The following is a 12,712-nucleotide window of genomic DNA, read 5'->3' on the forward strand; positions in this document are numbered from 1 at the left end:
GTGGAAAGTTTAGTTGATTAGGAATATATGTACATGACCCCATGGGCAACGGTCTTTTGTCTGCTTTGGTTACACTTGTTCACACGAATCTAGCGCTAGGTGGCTGGCACAGCTTCTGGGCTCAAAGACCAAAACTCGCAGCCCTGGGACACCTTTGTCTCCCAGGTATTACATTGTGCTCATGCCATTCCATATTTTCCCCCTTCAGAGCTGCCACAGGCACATGTGCACATACACATTGATACACAAACTGTGTATTTATATTCACACGTAAATACAGTGTTGAAAATAATGTAATACTGACTCGTTACCCCTGGACTAACAACTGAATGTGAAACATGGTTACCTGCAGAAGTACTCTCAGTCACTGAGTAACAGCTGTGGGATGTGAGCACCTCTCTCAGTACGGCATGTTGGGGAAGTATTGAGCAACTTGTGCTTTGCCGGGATGGGACCTTCAGTCTATCAATTGTAAGAAATAACAACTGCTACCCTTTGTCTCTGTTACTTTGACTTTAATGTGATGTACATTACATCTCCAGGTTTTACTTGCCTGCAAACAAATGCCCTTTTGCGGATGTGATGCAAGAAATGTTGCAGATGGCTGAACCTTCAGAGTGGCTTTCAATCCTGCCTCACACGTAACAGCAGTGCTGTGTTTGAGACAAGCTAGCACTTAATGGTTTGAGTACAGTTTTTGCTGTCCTGGGTAGCCAGTGTCAATAAAAATTTTCAGCATTCCTTTGTCTGTTTTACTTACAGCTGGTTAACAGGACACTATAAGCTGCTGCCACCTTCCAGCAAAGACAGGTCCTCTGTCTAGAGCTGTGCAGTATTAACTGCTTGAATGAAAGACGGCAACTTCTACAGCTTGTAATGAATTAATGGGACAGCTTTGTTGAAAGGGAAAAATATCAGCAAAATGTGTTGATTTACTTTTTTCTCTTCTGACAAGAGAAAAAGGAAGTTGACATAATATAATCCAGGAATTGCGTGCTCATTGGGTGAGGTGTGATTTAGTTGTGTTCTTCATGTTTATAAATCAGATGTTTTTTCTGGCCCTAGTAAAGGCTGCATACCTTGAAAATGAGAGAACGTAAAACTTGGGAGCCTTTTTTGTTCAGGCTTCTAGTCAAAGGGTGGAACATGTCTGATCAATGGGAGGAGGGGAAGGAAATCCTTAAGTATGGGAGCAGGAGGGGAGCCAGCATTAAATGGTTCACTTAAAAAATAAAGTACATATTGTTGTGAAAGGGGAAGGGGTGGACAAAAAAGCACCTGGAAGCATAGCAGCAGGACAAATGTTGCCTGTTTTAAGTACTGAGTAAAGGTTCAGTCCCAGAAGCACAATATTTTGGGAAGAATAGGGAACAGAAGAGTAGAGTCTTGTTATGACAGAACTCAAACCTGAAAAGAAACTCAGGTGTGCTTAGCTGGAAACTCTTTTTGGAGGAGGGGTAATGGAGAAACTGAGCCCTTACACTGTGAAAAACACTGAGGAAATGACCTACCCTCATCTTAAGGGGGATGGCATGAAAGCACTGATGGTGGTAAAGGTAAATCCGTGATGGTGTGACTCGGTCTGCTTCAACGCTTGCTTAAGTGGCTACATTCCTGCTATTAGCAGCAAGCATTTTGGGTTTTCTTACTTTAACATTAGCTGCTCCCAAGGGTAATCGATTGCTCCCTCAGTCCTGCAGGAACAAGCAGTTTAGGACTTACCTCTGTCCTGTTCATGGCGTGACTGGTGTGCAGCACCTGGGGTAGTTGGACAGGCTGGGAGGCGGCTGTGGTAGTGACGCAGCAGCGTGGAGCACATCAGCATGCAGCAGGGACAAAAAGCAACTGCTGCTGGGCTGTCCCCGTGGTGCGTTTTTTGCCAGACTTTTTAGTAGGCTTGTATATTGGGAAGGAGTTTGAAGGGAAAGACACTGACTCGGAAAGCAGTTGTTTAAAGGGCAGAATGTCTGGATCTACACCCTCACCATTCCCCATCAAAAAAAAAAAAAAAAGCAAAAAAACCTGCCAAATATTGTCATCAATGGACTCAGCTATTTAAGCTTAAAGCACGCAGTGTCTTTATAAGCCCAGCCTTAACTTAGGTTAACTAGAACCAGTTATTTTGGTTTAACTATATGTGTGTATAAATATATATACATTGGGTAAGAGTATTCCAACAATTCAAGTACAATTACCATTATTTTCTGAAGTGAGTCCTCTGAAACGCAGAGCCAAAGCTTATCTTTCAAATCAGAAAAAAATGTGAAAGATTCATGCTTTAATTAAAATTTCACAGGCAGGTGAGATTCTCATTATTTTTAAGAGCACAGAAGAGTCAAAATTGTACAAATATGTTTTTGTTCTGACATTCCTTTTAGAATGCTGGAAATAAAGGTGAGAAAACAAACTTCTGATTATTATTTTTAATTTTACACAATTCAGGTTTACAATTTTCACTATTCAATATTTTGTATAAAACCAAATACAATATGCAATATTTTCAAATGACACACAAATGCATATTGAACTACTTGATATTACAAGATAATATGAAGCTTTATCTTAAAAATACCTTCAGCAAAATAAACTCCCATTCTGTCAATCCAAGTTAAAAAAATATGATTAGAAATATACAATTTAAAAATAATCAGGATGAACAGTACTGATTAGTCAAGGACTTCTAGATCTTGATAGTCTGTACATGGGTTTACACAAGACAAACAGTCTGCAAACCATTAATATAAAAACTGCAGTGCAACAAACTGGTGAATATCACTTGTAATTTTTTTTTCTCCATTTTAATGCATGAGTCCCTACGAATCTTTTTTAAAATAAAAAAATAAAAGCAGCACTTCCTCTGTTGTCCTGGGGCAAAAGGACAAGGTCTGATGCTGTAATGGAAGCTGGCAATTTGATCTAAGATAATACAGCTTTCAAGTATGTTGCATACTTTTGAACATCATGGAAGAATTCATTTCTCATGTATTTGAAAGAAGAAAGAGAATTTGTAAGATTAACCAAAACTCCTTATCGAGAACAGCAGAAATAACTTCCTTCAGCTGCTCTGTTGCACTGCTGCCATGCACATTTAATTTTGGCACACGATATGTCACAATTCAAAACAGATTTGGAACCCAAGGACTCCATCACCCACACCTATTCCTTATGCTTGTACTTAAGACAGCTTTGGTATGGTATAATAAAAATACAAGACAAAGTATTAAAAACTCATACAAACTAACAGACACAATTAGATGGGACACAATGAGGTAATGGGTTAATTCACCATATAAGGCTGTTTGGAGAGTTCCAATGTAAAATGTTTGACAGTTTTGTGTTTCTCACCACGGTAACTAGCAGTGAAAGGGGTAGCCTGAAACACATTCATGCCAAACATGAAGTTTTGGTTTAGCTAGAGTTGCTGTGGTGTCTGTTTGTGCACTTATTTTATGCAAATTTCTTCTGATGAACCTGAAAGTGCTACTGGCATTGCTGGTTACTTTAAAAAAGGGAAATTCCAATTTGGAATTTTGAAGGGGTATTTTTACATTAAAAATCAGTTCATCTGAGAGATGGGCAAAGCCAAACAAATACTAATGAAATTTTCGTTTAGCTCTCACCACACTAGTTTCATACATTTTTTTCTGCCTAAAAAGACTTAAAATCGGTTTACTGATCATATTCTCAAGATTATAGTTTTCCTCAAAAAAAAAAATTGTATTTGCACAACATACTTGTTATTGTGACCAACTGTACTTCCCCTTTAGGGCAAAGGGCCAAAAAGAAAAAAAAAAACAAAAAAAAACTTTAATCTTTTTATCAGGGTGAATTCATTCTTTTAGGTGTCCTTCACCTAGAAGAGAGTGGAGGTGAGGGTGATGATTAAGTGGTAAACCAAAAATATTTAGGGTCTAAGCCTCAGTGCTCCTTATTTCGCACCATGCAAGCCTTCCCTGTTCTCTTTGTATTCATATTTGAAAAGCTGTAGTACCCAAACTCACAGATGCTATCTGTAAGCTCACATACATTTTATATCCTGCCTCCCCTCCAACTCATGGTGCACTGTTCTGCCACAAAAAAAATATTCAGACCAATGTGTGGTTATTCACAGTGGCATTGAGAAACTACCAGCATAACAGAAAACTTCCTTTTATTTAAAGAGGCTGGAACTAGTCACTGTTCCTGCCTATTTACATTCATTGAAAGAAAATTCTCCCCCTTGCAAAGGTGAACCGTATCGTTTAAAAACTCTGTTGCTAACTCTCCAGATGTAATTTTCAACTCCTTTCTACTATAAGAGTTACCAAATCAAGAGAGAACTGTATTCTATTTAAGGCTATGTGGTACCAGTCCTCGTCTAAGGGACACGCAACTATGAACTTCCAGCCGGCAGACAAGGATGAATTGCTGCAAAGGAAGCCTTTGAGATTTCATAGTGTGAAAAGTGGTAAAGAAAAAAGGCTGCCAGTGTTTGAAGACAGTCTTGTAGTGGATGAAAATCTCAGCCTCAGATTGCTCTAAAACTTACACCGCTTTTAACTGAGAGGTAAGCTGTAGTTTTTAATGTGTTATAATTAGATGTTAATAATTATACCTGCCCCTGAGTTCCACTACCAATCTCAGATGTACAGCAAGCTTATTTTTCCTTTTTTTTTTTTTTTTTTAAGGTGCTGCACGCATTAAGTGTCTTCAAGTTAAAAAAAAAAAAACAGTGACATTCATAAGTTATTAAATGTACCAATAAAACCTGGGGAAAAAAAAAAGTCTTACCTTTCAGGTACAGTTATCTAAAGTCTCGCTTAAAAGACTTGAAGATATGAAAAGAAACAGTAATGACATTTCAGTATGACAGCACTGCTTTAAATGGTAAGCTGTTTTTCCTCCCTATTAAAATCATACCAGATTTAAAGCAATTCCTATTAGGTAAAAGAACCAGTGGTTGTGAACAATTAAAAAACTCATTACTATTAAAAGCAACATAATTGCTTTCTGTTAGTTTTGTTTTTTGTTTTGTTTTTTTATCTTCATAACTAAAGAGAAGAAAAAAAACTTTGAAAATAAAGCACTCTTTGGTGGACAATAGTTAACTGTGTTCTCAACACTGCGGCTTCATAAAAAAATGTCATACAAAGTAAGAAACAATAGCCAATTAACGCAGGAGAGTACCCATACTACAAGTAAAAAGCCTTTGTGGTTGAGTTTCAGTCTCAAGTGGAGACTTGAGCCCAGTCTGAATGAACAACACAGATATATATTTAAAAACTCCCACCATCTTTTCACTTCTGGTGGTCAGCAGCTATAAGTGATTGCCATCACAATTTATACACATGCATCATATATACTAGGAAGCCCTCTTTATAATAGAGAACTTACATATTTACACCTGAGTCTGAATTTACACAGATTTTGTTGGCATTGTTTGAGGAAGTGTTAGCAATTAGGAAACTGTCTATTGGGCATGTTGACAGTTCATTTTATTCTACAAGTACGAAGGAGTTCCTTCTGCTTAACCTTTGCTGAGAAATGAAGCCAAGGTCATCTTCCTAGAATTGCATCAAGTCTGTTATAGTTGTATCCCCTTCATTCCTGGATATCCCCTTTCAATACTGGTTGCTTGTTTGAAATTTAACGCAATACTGTTCTAGTCCTTGGGATGGACTGGCTGCTGAAATAAAACATATTTGAAGAAAAAAATTAAATACGCACTAAAAAAACATTTCAAGTAAACATTGCTGACAAGAAAAAAAATGAGCAAACGTTACATCAAAAAAAGGAACAGGAGATAAATGTCACTGCATTTAGGAGCATAGCAATACCGGTTATAAATAAAGCACAGTCTGGTCTGATCATAGACAGTAGAAAGAAAGGGTCAGTTTCATACAGAAAAGCAACAAAGGATTCAAAGTACCATACAATCATTAATCGCAATTGCTGTAAAGCACTCTTTTTCCTTTTCTCCCTCTGAACTATCAGACTGTAGGAAAGAAACAGTAAAGTAGAAAGAATAATAAAGAAACTTTTATTTAGAACTAGATTTAGATTACATATAGATAAGCTCCAAAATGCTGCAAGCAATTTTCAGTGTTTGAACAAGAGTGCAGAAGGCTGCTTTACAATTCCAAGCAAAGCAAAGGCATATGAGATTTTAAAAGCATACTCTTCTTTGTTAGTTTTTATGATAAACCTTTCTGGTTAAAATAAGTAAATGAAACTAAATGATATGGCTTTCACACGTTTTCTCCTGTCCCCCAGTTATTTCTTCTTGTAATAACTTGACCTCTGTTTCCTTAAACACCTCTCTACCTATCAAAATTCCTTCACAGTTCAAGATTCCACTTCTAACCAATTACTAATGACATCCGTAATCCTACATCTGTAATGTGTGATAATACAGAAATACCATTTCAGTTGTTTGGGAATTTTTGAAGTACCTATATGAAAGGGGAACACTGTTGGCCAGGATGCATAGGGTTCTTGTGCTGGCACAAGCACAGGTCAGGCATGCATTTCTGCCAGTCCAGCTGTTAAGTGAGGATGCTATTCCAGTTGGGGATCTTTGGGATCGAGCATGGACAATGATGTTAAGGGTTAAGATTTTAGGATTGCTCTTCCATCCTATATACTTTTCCAGCTGAAATAGCACATTGTTCCATCTACTAAAAGCGATTTAGTATCAAGAAAGTGAGGAGGGAAGGAGAGGAAAATGATGCAGCTGTCCTTAGCGTGATCTGGTATATGCATCTTGCTAAAATACAACTGCTGACTTCTCAGTAACGGAGATCTACAAGGGACACATCCTAACTGAGAAACAAGAATAGACCTGGGGCATCCATGGAAAAAGACTGTGAAGAATACTTCAGTAATGTGATTTCTTGCAGTTCAATGACAACGTTATTTCAGTCGCAAGAGACAACGTGTTGCATCCACTGGTACTGGTCTTTTGTAGATGGCAGGTGACATCTAGAGATGTTCCACAAAGGAAACACGATGAACATTGTTAATGGTATTTAAACTCTCTCAGATTCCTCAGCAAAACCAGAATAGGGTATTATTAGCTGCAAAGAGCTGTTTTGGCTAAAGAACCATACTGGGGTCGCTTTATAAGATAGTGTCTCCAACAGTCTGAAGGATGAAATTGTAGATGCATTACTCAGCTCTGCAGATCATACTGCATTAGGATGGGTCACAAATGTGATTCATCTACAGTAAGAACTGTGTAAAATGACCTAGAGCATCATCAGATAAGATTCATACATAAACACTGCAAGATGTTTTCACTGGAATACATCAGACAGACAAGAAAACAGAAGTATAAAGGCCTACATCAATGTCAGAAGTTCAGAAAAGGCAACAGGACCTCAACAAAGATGGATGTTGGTTAGGACATGAATTCTATTTTTCAACAGTAATTATTATCCTCTACCTTGCATTCTATTTGATCTGGAATGGGTCAATTTGAAATAATGCAAATTCACAGACTTCAAGACGTTTGTATAAGCTTCAAGTGAATAGACATGGAAAAAAAAGAAAGGAAGGCTTAAAAAAGAGTGATGTTTTGCCAAATGCTACAAGAAAAATGCAAGGACACCTGCAGGATTAATAGCGAGGTACTAAATTGGAAGTCCATGAAATTATACAGTCACACTGCAGTAGCCTTTAGAGGCACCACAACCCAATTAGCCCTCTCAGATAAGAAGATAATTAAGAACTTCAGAACTGTGACAATAAGTATGTGACTACTTTGATTATTTGATCCAAGCATAAACTGACTGACATTCTTTGATCTCAAGAATTAGAAGACACAGTACACAGACTGAAATATTTGGGGTAGAAGCTTTTGAAAATACATTAAAATATAAAATCCTTTATGAAGTTTGAGATGAATTAAAATCTGATCCTTCATTTAAAACCGGAAGTCTTCTGTTAACTTTATTTTAGGGATACTGTTTCCTCCTAGGGATGGGTAGTCTCATCTCACACAACACAAACATCTACATGAAGGTATGCTTTTCAGGAACTGAACATCTCTGTTCAGTTACACATCTGCATGTGTACATCTACCAGGAGTTGCAAGTAGCTTAAAACTGGAGAGGCATGAAGAAAAAAAAAGCTGTCAGAATCCCATCGGTCTGTCTGACATGGAGAAAACAATGCAGAATGGAGACAAACCTCTGTGAAGGAGCTAAGGTATTTAGTGAAGCACACATTTCAGGAAAGATAAAGCATTTCTTATGTATTGTACTATGAATCAAAACATAATTCATAAAATTCATATGGCTGCTGTTGAGAATTCTGACTAGCATATTCCTTCAGACTGCTATTCATTAGACTATTTCCTTTGCCCAGTAGAGGGGATTTTTTGTAACTTCCATTACCTGCAAAAAAGGATGAGGCTGGGGAAAGAAGAGCTCTATAGGGAAAAAAACTGCACAAGAATCTGGAATTTTAAGCAATATTTATAAAGTGAGCCACATAACAAGCTTTTCTTTTCTTTTTTTTTTTTTTTCCTCTTTTTGTTATTCACCACCTTTTCTCTTCCCACAAAAAACATCTCTTCATCACCTGGCAGGTCCATTCAAAAGTTTTTCACTACAAGCCTAAGTCAGATTCTGGTCATTTGAAGCCACTGAAAATTACTTGAAAGTTGTATCCAGTTACATTCTCAGGCTCATCTTTGATAATGCTTTGGAAAGCTGCAGTAGAGGGGCATGAATGCACACATATGTGGACTGAACAGGTTCGGTCCAGATTACCACTGATACTCTCATTACAAAATCTCATATCCACATGCATGTACATTTTAGACACTTCACCTACCTGCCACCAGATTCTTCCTAACACTGCATTTCAGTAGTCCACATCAAATTTAATTCCTCTTAGTGCTGACTTAGCACGCTAACTAATGCTTAATGCTGTGAACTTTTCTGCCTCTGCCTCCAGGCAGATGTTTAGTAATGAAAGGCTTTTTTGTTCCCCAAATCCCTCACCTTCAGGAATTCTTGTTGACATTAGGAATTACAACATAAAATTCCAAAAGTTGAAAGGCTCAGCAGCATATGCAAATCCCTTAAGATTTAAGGTTCCAGATATTCTCAATACATGACAAACCATAAAATTGCTTCACGTTTCTCATTGCTAGAAGGAGTCAGACTGTGGCAGAAACCCCTATCAGCAATGGATACAACAGCTCAAAGTATTTGTCTACAGAAAAATTACTGGATCTTTAAAGATGTTAACTCTCACCTTTTTAAGTTTTTTTTTCTTGTAGCAGACCTGGTAGTTCTTTTAGTAATGTCTGTATTGTCAGAAATGCTAGGTTCAGAGGTTTTATTTTTCTGAACACTGGACTGTGGAATTACTCTGAAAAGGGTAGGAAAAAAGAGAGATTATATAACCTGAAAGTTTCTAGGAAAATACCAAAAAGAGGATGTTACAGTTGCAGCAGAGATAATAAGCATCAGTTGGCTTTTCAAAAATCATTCTGAAAAGCAAACTGTTCTGCCTGAAACACAGCCTTCTCTTTATAATGTCATTATAATAATAGTAATACAAGTCTGTTTTATTAGGAATAGAAATGGGTTTTGGTTGGTTGGTTGTTTTTTTTTGTTTGTTTGTTTGTTTGTTTTTTATCTTTCAAAGAATAGATCAAATAATAAATTGTAGTTCTCTTTTAGGTTTTTGGAGGACAAAAAAAGCTAAATACCTTAAGTTACTGCAACAACAGGAAAAAAAAGGAGCAAATCTGAAGTATGCAACAAAAACAAATGTTATTTTTCAGAGTAACATAGAGGAATTCGGAAAAACAAAAACAAAAATAACAAGTAATTCAATTTGTGAAGATCAGAGTCTAAATCTCCTGCAGTTAACCATGATATATTCCCTTCAGACAGAGCAGGCTGGGGAAAGAATACTGAAAATGCTGGTATTCTGCTCTTACAGGGAATAACTACACCATACTCAAGGTTCAGCTTTGCATGCTAGTTGTGCTAAGATTCTCTTGAAGACATTTGAGCAATGTATTGACTGTTTCCTAAAGAGGCAGATAGATCCTTGTGTTCTTTATAGTGTCAACACCAATAACAAAGGAACTGAACTACAGGTTATGAAATGGAAGTAACTATTTTAAGCCATCATGCAACTGGTTTGCAGGGAAACCACATTCTCTGTATTCCTAAATAATTGTAGTAAAATTATAATCCTATGGAAAGAAAGTGACAACTTGCCTGTGGAGTCCAGCAATATATATATTTAGTGCAACATTTAATTGGCCTATTTTCTAGTCCATCTGTGCCAATTTCCAACTATAAAAATGTGCATTGTTTTAGAGATTCATGTAATGCAGGGATTCATTCTTTTTTTTCCCCTGTAGCTATTAGCAGACCAATTCTCAGTGGCTTCACCAAGTCCATCTCTGCCAGCAAATTGTATTAGATTAGTAATTAAAACCTTCATTAAATTATATGAACTGTTGTCCAGTTGCTTAATACTCTGAGAAAAATGCTTTCTAAGAATCCTAGATGTGAACATAAAAACATAAGCTCTGTAGCAAAAGTGGACAGGCATATATGGAAGAAATATATATGAGTATTTTCATACTCATGTAACATATTCACTTTTCAAGAGGCAATTACTGAAAACATAAATGGTAAAAAGAATGTATTTTCTCTGTTTTATATAGATTTGATACTAGAAATAGAATATGCAAGTGTACCTAAAGAGAACACAATTTCATCTAAAATCAATTCTGAACTATGTTTCTGGATTTTACAGCAGTAAAACTGATCAGCAACAGTATTTACCACTTACTTCTGTATTGTTTGGGAAACGGGTGACTACATAACCAAAAATTTCATACATGTTCAATTTACATTGGAACAAACATCTTTTAATATTTCAGATTTGTAAAACCAAGCACCTTGTTTTGCTAAAGTCCAAACTAAACAGTCTTTTCTTCCTCCCGGACAAGATACAAGATTGCAACAGCAAGGACTATTAAAATGCAGAGAAGATTCTACTGCAAACAGTATACAAAGTCAGAGGAATCAGTTATTTGAGAGGCTAAAAATATAGAAGAGATACCTTCAAAGCCATATCATGTTTCAGCAGACAACACAAATTCTTCTAACAAAAATCTGTTTTCCTCGCACGTCCAAGGTGAAAAGGTTCAAAACCTTAACGTCCACTTTTTAAGTTCTTCTGCTCTTATAAAGCAAATCAAACAAGTTCTAACACTAAAACTCAAAATTATCTTTTCAGTGTCACAGTTGTCACACAACATGAACAAATCTGGGCTACTGCACTTTGAACTAAGCTTTGAAAATGTCACCAGTGCTGAAAACAGACCAACCTTCCCTCCGTGCCACTAGCAATTTCCAGGACTAAGTGAAAAGGTACAAAACCTGCTTAACCCTCTAACTTTTAGTCTTTTAAAATAAAACACGACTGAAGTTTGATACATGCTCATGTATGAGTGTTTATGCAGGTAGGAATACATAAAATTTTGTTTTCTCCTTAAACATACATATACAATGTCTCTCTGTATAAAAAGCATGTAATGTATACATAAAAGAAAGCAAAACTTATTGGAAGATGATTTAATTATCTTTCTCTTGCAGTTCATTTTTTCCAGACACCAGAAGTTCAGAAAAGAAGATGAGGTTTAAGCCATATATACTGACTAGCATAAACTAAAACACTATGAAGTGTTAAGATACCATCTTGCACAAACACTTAAATATTCATCTTTTTGTCATGTCATAGGACAAAAAAGTCACTACTTTCCACAGAATTGTATTTTGTGTGTTCGAAATGAAGAAATTAAATAAGGTTCTAAATAGGAAGGCGAATTATAAAAATAGGCACCATATACAATTTCACTGCAAAACCAAGCCAACCATGACATCCTCCTCTTAAAATTGCTATATTTACCTAAGGGTAGGGAGAGAAGGAGCTGGCTTATGGGATCAGCTCAGAGCCAGCTTTAAGCATAGTAGAACCTTTAAGATCATGTACTCTTTAGTAGTTATTTTACTTTGATACAAAACATCACACAACCAGCCCAGAAGTACAGACTAGCTGAATTCCTGATTAGCAGAATATTTGCTGGAAGATCAGACAGACACGTTCAACCCAGATGAAATTCCAGCCTTCTAAGGCTTACAGCAAGCACCTCAAGGAAAACAGACAAGTTCCCATTTACACCACTGACATGGTATTACAACTAAACACACAGCCGTCTTGAGACCCAGCTGTCAGCTTCAGAGCAGCAGCGCTGCCATCACAGCTTTTACTGAAGTGCTACCTCATACACGAGAGCTGAGACGCAAGACTAGTTTTAACACAAGGAATTTTGATCTAGGACATGATTAGAGTAATAGCCTAACTTGAGAGCAGGTTTCATAAATAGATTTTAAAAAGAACATGAAATGTGGCCACAGTCGGAGACATCCTCCCAAAATCACAGCACAAAAAAAAGAAGTTATCCCAAACTATATTACAGAAGAGTAAAATTCACAGGGCACCCACCTGACTGCTTTGTAACTGTTCATATAACACAGTATGTCATGTTGCACACCTCAGCAATTAACTCACAGAAGTACCAGAAGAAAGTGTATCTGATGTACACAAACATTTTCTATTTAATAAAACATTATTTAAAAAAATAAAAAGCAGAGCATTCCCTGAAGACACGCTCCAAGATGCTTTAATAGCC

General features: G+C 36.7%; 1 protein-coding gene across 7 annotated transcripts in view; it reads right to left on the minus strand.

The window, feature by feature from the left end:
- Positions 1–2,408: 2,408 nt before the first annotated feature.
- The window catches only part of CDC14B (cell division cycle 14B), a 46,064-nt gene continuing 35,760 nt past the window's right edge, over positions 2,409–12,712 (minus strand). For 2 of the 7 annotated variants that reach the window (XM_038169946.2, XM_038169944.2), the window contains one exon: positions 2,409–5,662. In XM_038169946.2, the coding sequence (XP_038025874.1) occupies positions 5,626–5,662 (37 nt within the window). In that variant the 3' untranslated portion in view covers positions 2,409–5,625. Of the gene's footprint in view, positions 5,666–9,243; positions 9,361–12,712 lie in introns of those variants that run through there. The other 5 variants (XM_038169945.2, XM_038169942.2, XM_038169941.2 and 2 more) reach the window with 4 other exon arrangements.

This window comes from Anas platyrhynchos, chromosome Z, assembly GCF_047663525.1.
Source record: "Anas platyrhynchos isolate ZD024472 breed Pekin duck chromosome Z, IASCAAS_PekinDuck_T2T, whole genome shotgun sequence".
NCBI lineage: Eukaryota > Metazoa > Chordata > Aves > Anseriformes > Anatidae > Anas > Anas platyrhynchos.